The 12,977-nt window shown below is 45.9% G+C and overlaps 1 protein-coding gene across 5 annotated transcripts in view; it reads left to right on the top strand.

Annotated features, from left to right (window-relative positions):
• Positions 1–12,977, top strand: part of LOC117446604 (rho guanine nucleotide exchange factor 10-like protein) — a 207,477-nt gene that overhangs the window by 176,059 nt on the left and 18,441 nt on the right. For all 5 annotated transcript variants that reach the window (XM_034082896.1, XM_034082894.1, XM_034082895.1 and 2 more), the window contains one exon: positions 7,259–7,430. In XM_034082896.1, coding sequence (XP_033938787.1) covers positions 7,259–7,430 — 172 coding nt within the window. The remainder of the gene's footprint in view (positions 1–7,258; positions 7,431–12,977) is intronic.

Here is a 12,977-nt window from a genome sequence, read left to right as displayed (position 1 = left end):
AACCCCCTGGCTAAGCAGAGGGTCTTACTGGGTTGATTGCATCCTTGGACAAAAGGACGGACAACTCTTGGCCCAGAGGTAGGGCCCCTGCCGGATCGCTGACGACTGTCAATTAGACCCAGCCGAAGGCTAGGGGCCGGAGATTCTAAGAAAGAGAACAGCCCGCATAGAACCGTGTCTGGTTACAGTAGTAACCGCACATGCCGAGCACACAGCACCCGCCGTGAAGATGTTCTCTGCATATCATCCTAGTGCTAGGAGTCTAGTACTAGGAGCAGTAATACAACGATCTAGCTCTACTGCAATCAAACCCTATGCTACAGGGAGCACTGCCCTGAGTTAATAGTTAAGCTCAACAGCAAGGTGTTAGCCAAGCGGCTGCTGCTAACAATCAAGCGACCAAGTCAGAACACAAATGTTAAGACCAGATAATAGCTTCTAAGAAATAGAACGTACTTACCTTACTTTCTACATCTAAACGAAAAACGGGTTTAAGGTATGACACTCTTGGCTTTCCATACTAAATTGAATGAGGGACGCAGCCAAAGCTGGGACTCAAATGCTAATGATAGCTCGGGCACAACGCCACAAGCAGAACTTTCAAAAGAACATAAGGGCAACTTTATGGGAGAGGAAGCGGGAACACTGTCGTCACCAGAAAGTCTAAGCCACAAACAATAAGACGGTAATCAGGACAACTTGGCTGGGAGCAGGTGTGGAAACACAGCCATCACCAGCAACAAGCTGACACAAACCTGTCTGTCGAGGCTCTGCACAGCGCACAGCCGGCCACAGCTCCTGGAGGACGCGTCTAACGACCCGTAGCCCCGACTGTCAGTCGCGAAGCTTCACGTGGCCAGCTGTTTGCAGAGAAATCCCTCAGATCAAACGTTCAAACCTGAACGCTGTAGGCTACAAAAATGTAGCTGCGGTACTCTCGCAGTACTCTGACGACACCGGCTGATATAGCCGGTGTCACGTGGGTCACAGGTGACTTTGTTGTTATTGGTACTTGAGCTGCGCATGCGAGCGATGGACATATCCAGTGCTAAAGCACCGCCTCTGGCGGTCAGTAGGGACGAAATAGAACAACCTTTACAAGATGAAAATACAGAGGATCAACAAGTTATTCTAGTTAATCCTAATTGTTGGTACTGATCCAACAGATGAGCAACACTGTGGAGCTGCTGGTGGCAGGAGTAATTAAGACAACCCTACAGTACCTGATGTGCTGACACTGCTAAGACCAGCTACAATTCCCACTACTGGTAGCTCTTGTTTGTCTCACAGATGTATTAAGAGAACTGGTTATAGTGCAGCCATGTGTTTCATACAACTGATAGACGTAGTTTCTTTGACATCGCCCATTGGTTTATGAACTGGAGTTTCAACCCTGAGTTTGTTTTTTGTTTTTTTGGAGCCACAAATTACCATCTTATTAAAGAGGGGGGCGATAGGGAAGTGTGAGGCCTTTTTACCAGCTAGCAATAGCTTTTTTAGCATATTACATCTGTCAATAATTGTAACTGATTTGACATGATTTAAGCTTTGTGTCAATGCGCGTTATCCTGCTGGATGTAGCCATGAGAAGATGGGTGCACTGTGGTCTTAAAGGAATGGTCATGGTCAGCAACAATACTCAGGTAGGCTGTGGCGTTGAAACTATGCTCAATTGGTACTAAGGGGCCCAAAGTATGACAAGAAAACATCCCCCACACCATTACACCACCACCACCAGCCTGAACTGTTGATGAAAGGCAGGACGGATCCAGGTCCCATGTGTTGTGCGCTCAGAGATGGTCTTCTGCATACCTTGGTTGTAGCGAGTGGTTGTTTGAGTTACTGTTGCCTACAGGCATGTTCTGACCACCCCTCACAACTAGAAGACCCTGTTAACAGTAAACTGTGGTCACTAGTGTCCTCATGAAAGATAACATCACTTTTTTCAATGTGGAAAAATGAGAAAATCAATTTAAACTTATTTACTTCTACCAAAAAATAATCAGATAAATTGTATTTCACATTTACATTCCTATCGGGACAATTAAAGGGAATCATAGCACACAGTGGGACATTGAAACAACTTAATTGGGTAGAAAATGAAGCCAATCAACTTATATTATTATGTTGTGGATTTTCACACACTCTGGGATTATTTGAATCTGAGCATAATGCCCTGCTTGGTTGATCGTTTGATTTTTACATTCTTCTACATTTCACTCATTACTTCCCCGCACATCTCAGCTTGGTTTTGTGAGTTTTAAATGGCCAATCTCTGTATTATTTCACAAACTTTGTAGAGGAGTACGGTGGCCCTGAAGTGCAAGTCAAAACAACATTTCAGAAAACACTACAGCATTTCAGAAAACACTGAAATGCTCTGGCGTTTTCTGAAATGCTGTAGCGTTTTCTGAAATGCTGTGGTGTTTTCTGAAATGCTGTGGCGTTTTCTGAAATGCTGTGGCGTTTTCTGAAATGCTGTAGCGTTTTCTGAAATGCTGTAGTGTTTTCTGAAATGCTGTAGCGTTTTCTGAAATGCTGTGGCGTTTTCTGAAATGCTGTAGCGTTTTCTGAAATGCTGTGGCGTTTTCTGAAATGCTGTGGTGTTTTCTGAAATGCTGTGGCGTTTTCTGAAATGCTGTAGCGTTTTCTGAAATGCTGTAGTGTTTTCTGAAATGCTGTAGCGTTTTCTGAAATGCTGTGGCGTTTTCTGAAATGCTGTAGCGTTTTCTGAAATGCTGTGGCGTTTTCTGAAATGCTGTGGTGTTTTCTGAAATGCTGTAGTGTTTTCTGAAATGTTGTTTTGTTATTTCCTTTTCTACCTGCTTTCTCCTGTCACTTATATGTCATCTTGACTGGCGTTCCAAACCTCATACAGGGATGAGGACTTAGTGCTCAGGAAAGGACACCTTGTCACCTGGCGTAATGAAGGACTAACGAGCTGTTCAGACCAGCTGTAGTGTTTGTGGCTTTAGCTTTGACATGTCCCACTGTCGGTGGAGAGATGCTGCCGCTCGTGTGTCACTGCTGAGTTTAGTGCAAAGGGCGCAGTACTACAGTCAAGCTTCACTGACCAGCTCATCTCTGTAAGCAACGCTGGATCCAGCAGACTCAAACCAGGTTGTGAGTCGTGGACAGCAGTTCTTGTACCTTGGACATATCCCATATTTGACACAGAGCGACGAGCGTGTTAACATGTTAGGTCTTTATAAAAACATCGGAGAAGAGCAATTCTGGTTTAAATGTAGATTAACTCAAATCCTTTATGTCTCTAGTAGTATATAGCCACACCCTCTTAACAATTGCTATTCAGCATGAATATTTTATTAATACTAATACAACACTGTATATATTGTGATTTACATTTTATGAATCGTAGTAAAATGTGCATATTTGTACCTTTAACTTCCTATGTTTATATACATATTTGTATTTGTATTGCACATTCTGACTTTAACTTCTATAAATATTTTATATTTTATTTATCTTGTAATTTATTTTATTCCAAAAAGGAGTAAGTGTCACTAAAGCCAATATATACACTACTGTATATTTTGCAAATTACATGTATATATTGTAGTCAGTGTGCGAAATACGGGGGGGTCCGCTCGACCCCCCCCCGATTAACACATGAGCCCCCCTGAAAGCCTCAACAGCAACATTAAGGGGGGGGTCTGAAATTATAATTGTATTTGTCACTTGCAATGGTCACTAAAATGTTTTTAAGCTTACTATGTCCAGTATTCATAATTCAAAACATGGGTTAGTGTTAGGCGTGACGCGGACACACATTATGCAAATTAGCCACTCGCGGCAAAGAGGAGAGAAAGACGTTACATTAGAGAGGACTAAAATGTCTAACGGAGCATCCACACTACAGCTCAAAAAATAGCTTGGAGCTGGGCGTGTCTGGAGCTTGGGGATTTTATTCAAGCAACACGACCAACAACCAATCACATGAATCTCCCGCCCCCGACATACAGAGCAAAAACCCCCGGGGATTTTATGCGAGCAATATATATATAAACTCCCCAAACAGGCGAAAACCTACCAGTTTCCCCCACTGTCTCTGCCACCTCCCTCCATGCCTGGTTCCTCCGGTTTGTATCCCGGTAGGTGAAGAGGGTCTGGTCATACAAAACCGGGAGATTTGCTACGGCGATAGTTAGTTTCTCCTCCGACTTTTTTTGAAATATAGAAATGAACGGCGGGATATCTCTCCCAGCTTAGACGCGGTTTGATTGGCTACGGCTTCAGCTGTCAGATTTTGGGAAACGGGATTTGATTGGCTACGGCTTCAGCTGTCAGATTTTGGGAAACGGGATTTGATTGGCTGGCGCTGGCTACTCCGGCGTCTCAGGCGACAGAAGTTGAACATTGTTCAACTTCTGTCGCCTGAGACGCCTGAGACGCCTCGCTCTGCTACCCACAATTCAGTTCGGCGAAAAAGCGCGGCTACGTGACGTCACCCCATTGAAAGTGAATGGGCAGATTGGAGCAGATTGGAGCTTTCGACGCTGTCGACGCTGTAGTGTAGACGGGCCGTAACGGAGCGTCCACACTACAGCTCCAAAAATAGCTTGGAGCTGGGCGTGTCTGGAGCTTGGGGATTTTATTCAAGCAACACGGCCAACAACCAATCACATGAATCTCCCGCCCCCGACATACAAAGCAAAAAACCCCGGGGATTTTATGCGAGCAATATATATAAACTCCCCAAACAGGCGAAAACCTACCAGTTTCCCCCACTGTCTCTGCCACCTCCCTCCATGCCTGGTTCCTCCGGTTTGTATCCCGGGAGGTGAAGAGGGTCTGGTCATACAAAACCGGGTGATTCGCTACGGCGATAGTTAGTTTCTCCTCCGACTTTTTTTGAAATATAGAAATGAACGGCGGGATATCTCTCCCAGCTTAGACGCGGTTTGATTGGCTAGTGCTTCAGCTGTCAGATTTTGGGAAACGGGATTTGATTGGCTGGCGCTGGCTACTCCGGCGTCCAGGCGACCAGAAGTTGAACAATGTTCAACTTCTGGTCGCCTGGGTCGCCTGAGACGCCTCGCTCGGCTACCCACAATTCAGTTCGGCGAAAAAGCGCGGCTACGTGACGTCACCCCATTGAAAATGAATGGGCAGCTTGGAGCTGCTTGGAGCTTTCGACGCTGTAGTGTAGACGGGCCGTAAGAGAAAGCTAAACCAAAGTGACCTTCCGTTTTTAAGTGTAGTCTCACTCTGTTATGTTCCATCTTCCTAGAACAGACAATGAAAGGATACGATGTAATTTGTCAGTATAGTCCTATTTCTTAAAACCTTCTCTGTTGTTTAAGTGTCTGATACTGGATAACCACGAATAGTAAGCAATGATATAACCGCGAACAGGGCTTCAATCTACGGCAAGCCTTCAACCTAAGGCACAACAGGGGACCTCCCCGATTATTGACGGGTATTTCACACACTGATTGTAGTACATTGTGCACATGTGTATGTTTAACTGAATATTTTGTCTTTTCTCAGACATTTTTACTCAAACTTATGTTTATATCAATATCTTTCTTTTATTTTATCTTATCTTTATTGCACATTCTTACTCTAACTTCTTATGATGGATACATATTTTTGATTAATGTATTTATATACATTCCTCACATAAATACAGTCTTCTGATTCTGAATGATTCTGATGCAACAGCAATGTGTTCTGACATACACTTTCGGACACCTTTTGGGACGCCTGTGCATCCCAGTCAAATGAGACTATATACATGTAGTTTCCCAGACAGCCTCCCAGGTGGTTTCAAGCATATGGTTAGCATGATGGCATCCAACAACAACAGCATGACAGCCATGGATTAGCTGGTAGTCTCTTTTAGAAACCACCACACCTAAGAATGATTAATGTGATAATTATGAAGCATTATTCCGCACAGTATGTTTTTCCTTTATAAACTTGTCAACTTATTTGAATTGCAATGGGTTATTGAAGGTTGAAATAAGCCTTTTTATTATGGATATCTAATTTTTTGATGGCTGCACTTGAAAAACCAAGCGATGCATTGCATATCCTTTCCCAGGCGGAGCAGGCACCCGCTGCTGAGGACTCAATTAAAAGAGAAAACACATCAAAGGCTTCTCTCCTTTTCCCTAATTTCCAACAAAGGAGGACCCACTGGCAAGGGCACACTAACAGGTGGTAATCCCTGTCTGCCGGTGCACTTGGGTTGGGGTGAGGGGGAGGTAGAGGGGGAGGTATTCTCATCTTCACTCTCCCGCGCTCTCGCTGACTAATTGCCCAGCCTCATGCAACTCATGCGTTGTCGGTGATATGAGTTCCAAAATGATGCCCAAACCAACTCTTGTCACGCCTCGGACCTCAGGGGCTGCATGTGTTACCATGATAAGGCTCATTGCATTTATGTCAAGCTGCTCATTAAGACTGTGTGCCTCAAACTCTCTTTTATCCATTGTGCTCTTAAAAACACAGAAGCCAGGGGAATGATGCAAAAAGATGCCCCGTGTGTCAGGGACTTTTGTCAATTACAAAATTAGGGGGGGACAGTTAGACTTATTTTACAGAAAAGCAAGTGTACTGAATGTAAGATTTAGAGAGTGTCTACTGACCTCATCATGTCATCCTGTGACAGTTATCTTGTAATGTTGTGACATGTGTGAGCACTCAGTAAATCAACTTTGAAATAAATGTCAGTAGTTGGCATACCAATTAAGGAGCTGTTAATAGAGTGAGCTAGGATGAAGCATGATGCAGTCAGCACAGTCTGAGCTTCCCTTTGTTGCTATGACTTTTATGTGTTTGACACATTGTCTTTATTTCCCCTCCATTGTTATTTATTTTCCTTTTCCTACCATCAACAGTTCCTTTTCCTTTTTTTCTTTGTCGATTGTAAAGTATTGAACAAAAATTCTAATTCTTATTTGTTCAGCTTCCGTCTGGTATTGTCACTTACATTTAGACCTGGATGGTATGTCAGTTTGTAATTAGAAAGAGGATTGGTTTGATGTTCTGTTTGATTAATATAGAATATAAGTCCATATGTGTTCTTCTTTTTATCAGGCACTGCGTAATAATATGTTTAATACTGTAAGAGACTATTTTGTAGGTTTGGATAAGACTCAAAGATTGACCTCCCATATTCAAAATGTAGCTTTGCTAAGTATATTGCAACTTTTTCTGTGAATTGTTAATTGCAAAATAAATGTTTATAGGGGTATACAGTAAAAGTAATGTATTCTTCTTTCCTTCACAGACGTTTGAAGTGCACCCAGACAAAATGATCAGCGTGGCTCACATGGCGTGTGCCGGTGGAGGGGTGTGGATGGCATTCTCCGAGGGTTCTTCCATTCGTCTCTTTCACACTGAAACACTGGAGCTTCTGCAGGAAATCAACATCTCCACACGCTCAACGCTGCTGAACACCGGTACACACACACATCACACTTTGTCATCTCAACCTCCATATAGAGAGGTCAACCTCTATCCTGCAGAGAAGCTCAAACTCTTTTCTACAACATAAAATTGTTTAGCTTTAAAACTGCACCACAACATTTCATTTTCTCTGAACTTGGAACGATAGTTACGGCTGTAACTACAGGTCTATGAGTCCCGGATGACCTCTAGAGGCAGTGCTTTAAGCACTGGATATGTCCATCGCGCGCATGCGACAATGTCATGAAGAATCCAAGCCCTCACCACTGGAAGCAGCGGAGCTCGGCAAAAGGACCACGCCCAAAGAATGGGGAGTGGCAACATTGACCTGATGACAACTGGAGAATGTGCCAGAAGACACCCACGACGCCGCGGCGCAGATGGTCTCCAGGGGCACCACCCTCAGGGCAGCCCAAGATGTTGAGATGCTCCTTGTAGAGTGGCATCTCAGCCTGATGGCAGGGGGCGGCCACTGGCCCCGTAAGCCTGTGAGATGGTATCGACAACCCAGTGGGGCAGCCACTGGTTAGAGGGCATAACCTCCTTTAGTGCCGCCAGGGCAACATCAAGAGTTGCTCCTACTGCCGTATACAGGCAGTAGCCTTGATATACGCCCTTTGGGCAATCCCAGGGTACAGCAACTTCGACGTGCCGTACTCCTGAATGTCAAAGTGTGCCAGCTGGGCAGGCTGATTGAAGTGGGTTTGTGGAAGGACCCCGGGCGGGAATGCCACATTTTCCCAAAGGGCAACGCCTGAGAGTCCCACCTCGGGCATGTATCGTTTATGGAGAGGACATGGAACTCCCCGACTCGCTTCCCTGAGGCTATGGCAAGCAGAAATGCTGCCTTCGTGGGCAGCCACCTAAGCCCCACCTGGGCCAGGGGCTCGAAGGGAGGAGATGATAGGGCATCATCCGGCAGAAGGTCCCAAGCCGGAGCCCTCGGGGTGCTAGGGGGACGCTGCCGTAAAGCCCCTCTTGTAAAGAGGGACACCGACCTGTGGCACCCCACCGTGGCGCCGTCGACCCGAACATGTCGGGCAGAAATAGCAGCCACATAAATTCAGAGTGGAGTGAGAACGTCCACTATCTAGAAGGGACTGTTGTCTAAGCAAGAGGTTCTCAATTGTTTTTCAGCCAAGGACCCCTTACAGAATACATCAATTCTGATTTGTGATTTTGGGCTATATAAATAAAAATTGACTTGATTTGACATGTATGTCCCTTGGAATAATCTGACGTAGCCTATTTTTTACTTCTATAGTCTTAGTTATGTGAAAGAACAACACAAGAGAAATGTATTAGAAAGATATTAGATATGTATTACAAATATTTGCTCCATCTCAACACAGAATACCCATAAAACAATCAATCAATTAGCTGCAAGTAACACTGTATCTAAACAAAATATCAAAGGGAAATCAAGAGAAAAGTGATCATTTGAAGTGCATTTCAGAACACACACACACACGCACGCGCACACACACACACACACACACACACACACACACACACACACACACACACACACACACACACACACACACACACACACACACACACACACACACACACACACACACACACACACACACACACACACACACACACACACACACACACACACACACACACATAAAGATAACACATCAAGTGTTTCACTCTTAGTTAAATGATTTATAAAAGTCTATTCACAAATAAATGCAGGCTATAAACAATTGAACACAGGCCTGCATTGCAACATATATCAAGTAAATTGCAAAACAACTGCAACCGCATTGCTACAATCCCAAACCACTACTTGTAATGGCAGCCAGCTCTGGACACTATTGGAGTGATGCAAGACAGTCCATGAAGCTGATTGCTTCTCTCTGCAAGTGAATACACGCATATCAAACTAAATCAATAAATGCAACATATCTGACATTTCTGTTGCACACACATATCCACACACACACACACACACACACACACACACACACACACACACACGCACACGCACACACACACACACACACACACACACACACACGCACACGCACACACACACACACACACACACACACACACACACACACAGGGGTTAAAGTGGGGCGGAACGATCCAGAACAGCGTTCCGGCACCTTCGATTAATAAGTAAATAAATCTGATTGGCAGTTTCATACATAATAATGTCAAGCGAGTTCACAGGGCTGCCAACTCTCACACAATTGTGAAAAACAAATTCACAACTGATAATGTCATGGTGCGAAAAGAGGACACTACTGCACATTGCGCAACAGCAGCACCATGACCATCTGAATAGCGAGAAATATACACAAATGTATTATATTGTAACTTATTCCCATGCATGTTGCTCAAAGTAATCTCAGTCAGTCTCACTTCTGCGTCTCTCCCTCTCCTCTCGCGCCATGCGCACCAGGCAGGAGTGAGAGTGAGTTACCATGGTTATGGGGACGCTCTGTGTCTCTGTCGCTCTGAAACCTCTCGCGATTCCCAATAATACGTTTTTAGTAATATAACATAATTTTACAGTTTTGGTTAACATTATACAGGGTTAATGTTTCTTGATTAAATCCAAAGAGGGCAAGGTGGTGTCGACATGTAGGAAATGTGTTTTAAATTAAAAACAATTCACACAGAGAGAGAGAGAGAGAGAGAGAGAGAGAGAGATCTTACCATTAATGTGATATATGGGCCGTCTCTCGCTGCACAACTTCTCTATCCTTGGAGAAGTAGATGAGAGGCATACACATAGGTCGTTCTCCACTTCCATCCGAGCCCTGTACTTGGTCTTCATGGAGGTCAGCGCTGAGAATGATGACTCGCACAGGTATGTGGTTGGAAAGGGGAGCAACACCCGCATGGCAACAGCAGCGATTTCCGGATACTCCTGTTCAACCGAAGGCCAAAAGTCCACATGCCCCCCTTGGCCGAACCGGATTCTCAGCGTCCCGTCGCATGCCAGGTCCAGCAGCTCCTCCTCTGCTTTTCCACTGAGACCCTGCGCTGATGTATGAGCAACGAAGGGGTCGCGCACCCAGTCCCAGGCATCGGTGTCAACGTCAGTGAAATAGTCATTGAAATAGTCATTGAAATAGTCACCAAGGGAGGCAAGATGCAAACCGATTGTATTTTTCACAATCTCAGCTGGTATTTGGTTTGTGTCCAAAAACTCTGTGAGTTGGGGGAACATGTCTGTAATGCCATTTTGCACCCGCCTTCTCCAGATCGCTGTTTTGGCATGGAATGCCTTGATTTTGCCACTTACCTCCAGGATAGAGGCATATCTGCCTTGAACGGACAAACTGAGATCGTTCAATAAGTTGAACACATCTGCGAGGTAGGCGAGCTGTGCGATCCATTCGGGGTCCGAGAAGAGTGCTGCAGTAGTTGGCTTGTCATTCTGGATGAACTCACACAGCTCTGAGCGCAGTTTGTACACCCGCTGTAGCACTTTTCCACGGGAGAGCCAACGCACCTCTGAATTGAACAGCAGGGTGTCCTGTCCTGCGCCCATCTCCCTGCAGAGCTGGCCGAATGAACGGGACTGCAGTGGCTTACACTTGATGGGGTTGACCACAGATACCACCGTGCTGAGAACGGACTGTAGCTCAGGACTCAATGATTTTGACGCCAGAGCCTGCCTGTGCAGCATGCAGTGGGTAGCTATCATCATTGGATTGCGCTCCTTGGCACAAGCAACCACCCCACTCTTGCGTCCGGACATGGCAGCTGCCGCATCCGTGCAAATCGCAATGCAATTCTCCCAACTCACATTGCCAGTCTCCATGAACATATCTATAACATTGAAAATCTCCTCACCTGTTGCTCGCCCCGTCAACTCTTGACAAAATAAAAAATCTTCCTGAATCCTTCCTTCCCACGGGTAGCGAACCAGCGCGATGAGCTGCGCAGAGCCGGACACATCAGTGGACTCATCCAATTGAACCGCGAATTTCGACCCTCTCAGTCTCTCCAGCAGTTGTGATTTGATATCAGCAGACATGTCCTCAATTCGTCGTCTGATGGTGTCATTTGACAGAGGTACACTTCTCAATTTGGCAGCCGCATCTTTCCCCACCATCACCTCACACAGATCCACCGCAGCAGGGAGCAGCAGTTCCTCCGCTATTGTGTGGGGCTTTCGCGCCTTAGCAATCCTCTGCGCTACCAGGTAGGAGGCCCGCTGCGCTTTAGCAGAAACAGACGTAACATTAACCATCCGTTGTTGTTGCTGGTGGTAGTCCTCACCCTTCCGCTCAAAAAAAGCCTGGTCTTTTTTTACATAATCTGGATGCTTGGTCTCGAGGTGCCTCTTCAATTTGGCAGGCTTCATCGCCTCATTGGCAAGACACCGCAGGCATATCAGACATTTCGGTTTCCCTTCCACTTCAATAAATCCATATTGGAGATACTCCTCATCGTATTTCCTTACTTTTGTTTTTTGTTTTTCATTCACTTCATTTGTAGCCGTAACCGGTCGTTTTAAAAATCTGTCCATCTTCGTAGTATGCTAGCCGTGTTATATCTCTATGATGCTTGCAACGGCACTCTCTGACTGACGTAACAGTTATTGTTGTTTCCACGGTAACGGGTGAAGCGCTTGATTTTTAAATGTATCTATTTGTTAGATTATAACGTAATCTATGAACTATTTTAGATTAAAAAAATAAAATATTATTTGTTGAAAAAAAAAAAAAGATATCATGATAATTTAAATCAATGAATCTGAACAATTTTCACGGACCCCCTGGCAGAGTGCAACGGACCCCCTGGGGGTCGCAGACCCCACTTTGAGAACCACTGGTCTAAGCAACAACGTACATGCTGTCCCCAAGGAACACACACATTCTTGCCCCCCAGTTGGGGTAGAAAGTGCGTGAGTGCAGCCCGAAGCTCTAGCACGTTGACCTGGCGCGCACCCTCCTGGGCAGACCGCTGACCCTGAACGGTCCTGCCCTGCCCTGCCCTGCCGCACTGCATCCCCCCCTGAGAGACATGCACCTTTGGTGATGGTCTCCTGGCGGGATGGGATGGCGCCCATGGGCACGCCCATCAGGAGATAGGCCCTGCCCCTCCAGCGTGACAGAGAGTGGAGGCAATGCTGCGACACCCTGACTTCCCTGTGCCTGTGCCACTTGGCGTCCAAGTGAAGGCTGTTCATCCACATCTGCATGGGGCGCAACAACAGCGGGCCTAAGGGCCCAGCGGCCGAGGCAGCCGCCAGTCTGCCCAAGGGCCGGAGGAACTGAATATAAGGCACCATCTTGCCCGGCACACGTGGAAGTAGGCATCCCTCAAGTCCACGGTTGAGAACCACTCCCACCTGTGCATATGCAGTGGTCAGCATATAGAATGGCAGCACCTTCAGGAATTAGTTGATTCCTCTGAGGTCCAAGATCGGGCGAAATCCACCGACTTTCATGCTCACGAGAAAGTATGCCGAGTAGAACCCCCTGGACTAAGCAGAGGGTCTTACTGGCTCGATTGCGTCCTTGGACAGAAGGGCGGACAACTCTTGGGCCAGAGCTATGGCC

This window comes from Pseudochaenichthys georgianus, chromosome 5, assembly GCF_902827115.2.
Source record: "Pseudochaenichthys georgianus chromosome 5, fPseGeo1.2, whole genome shotgun sequence".
NCBI lineage: Eukaryota > Metazoa > Chordata > Actinopteri > Perciformes > Channichthyidae > Pseudochaenichthys > Pseudochaenichthys georgianus.
The sequence above is the reverse complement of the archived record's forward strand: the minus strand, read 5'-3'. Positions and strand labels throughout refer to the sequence as shown.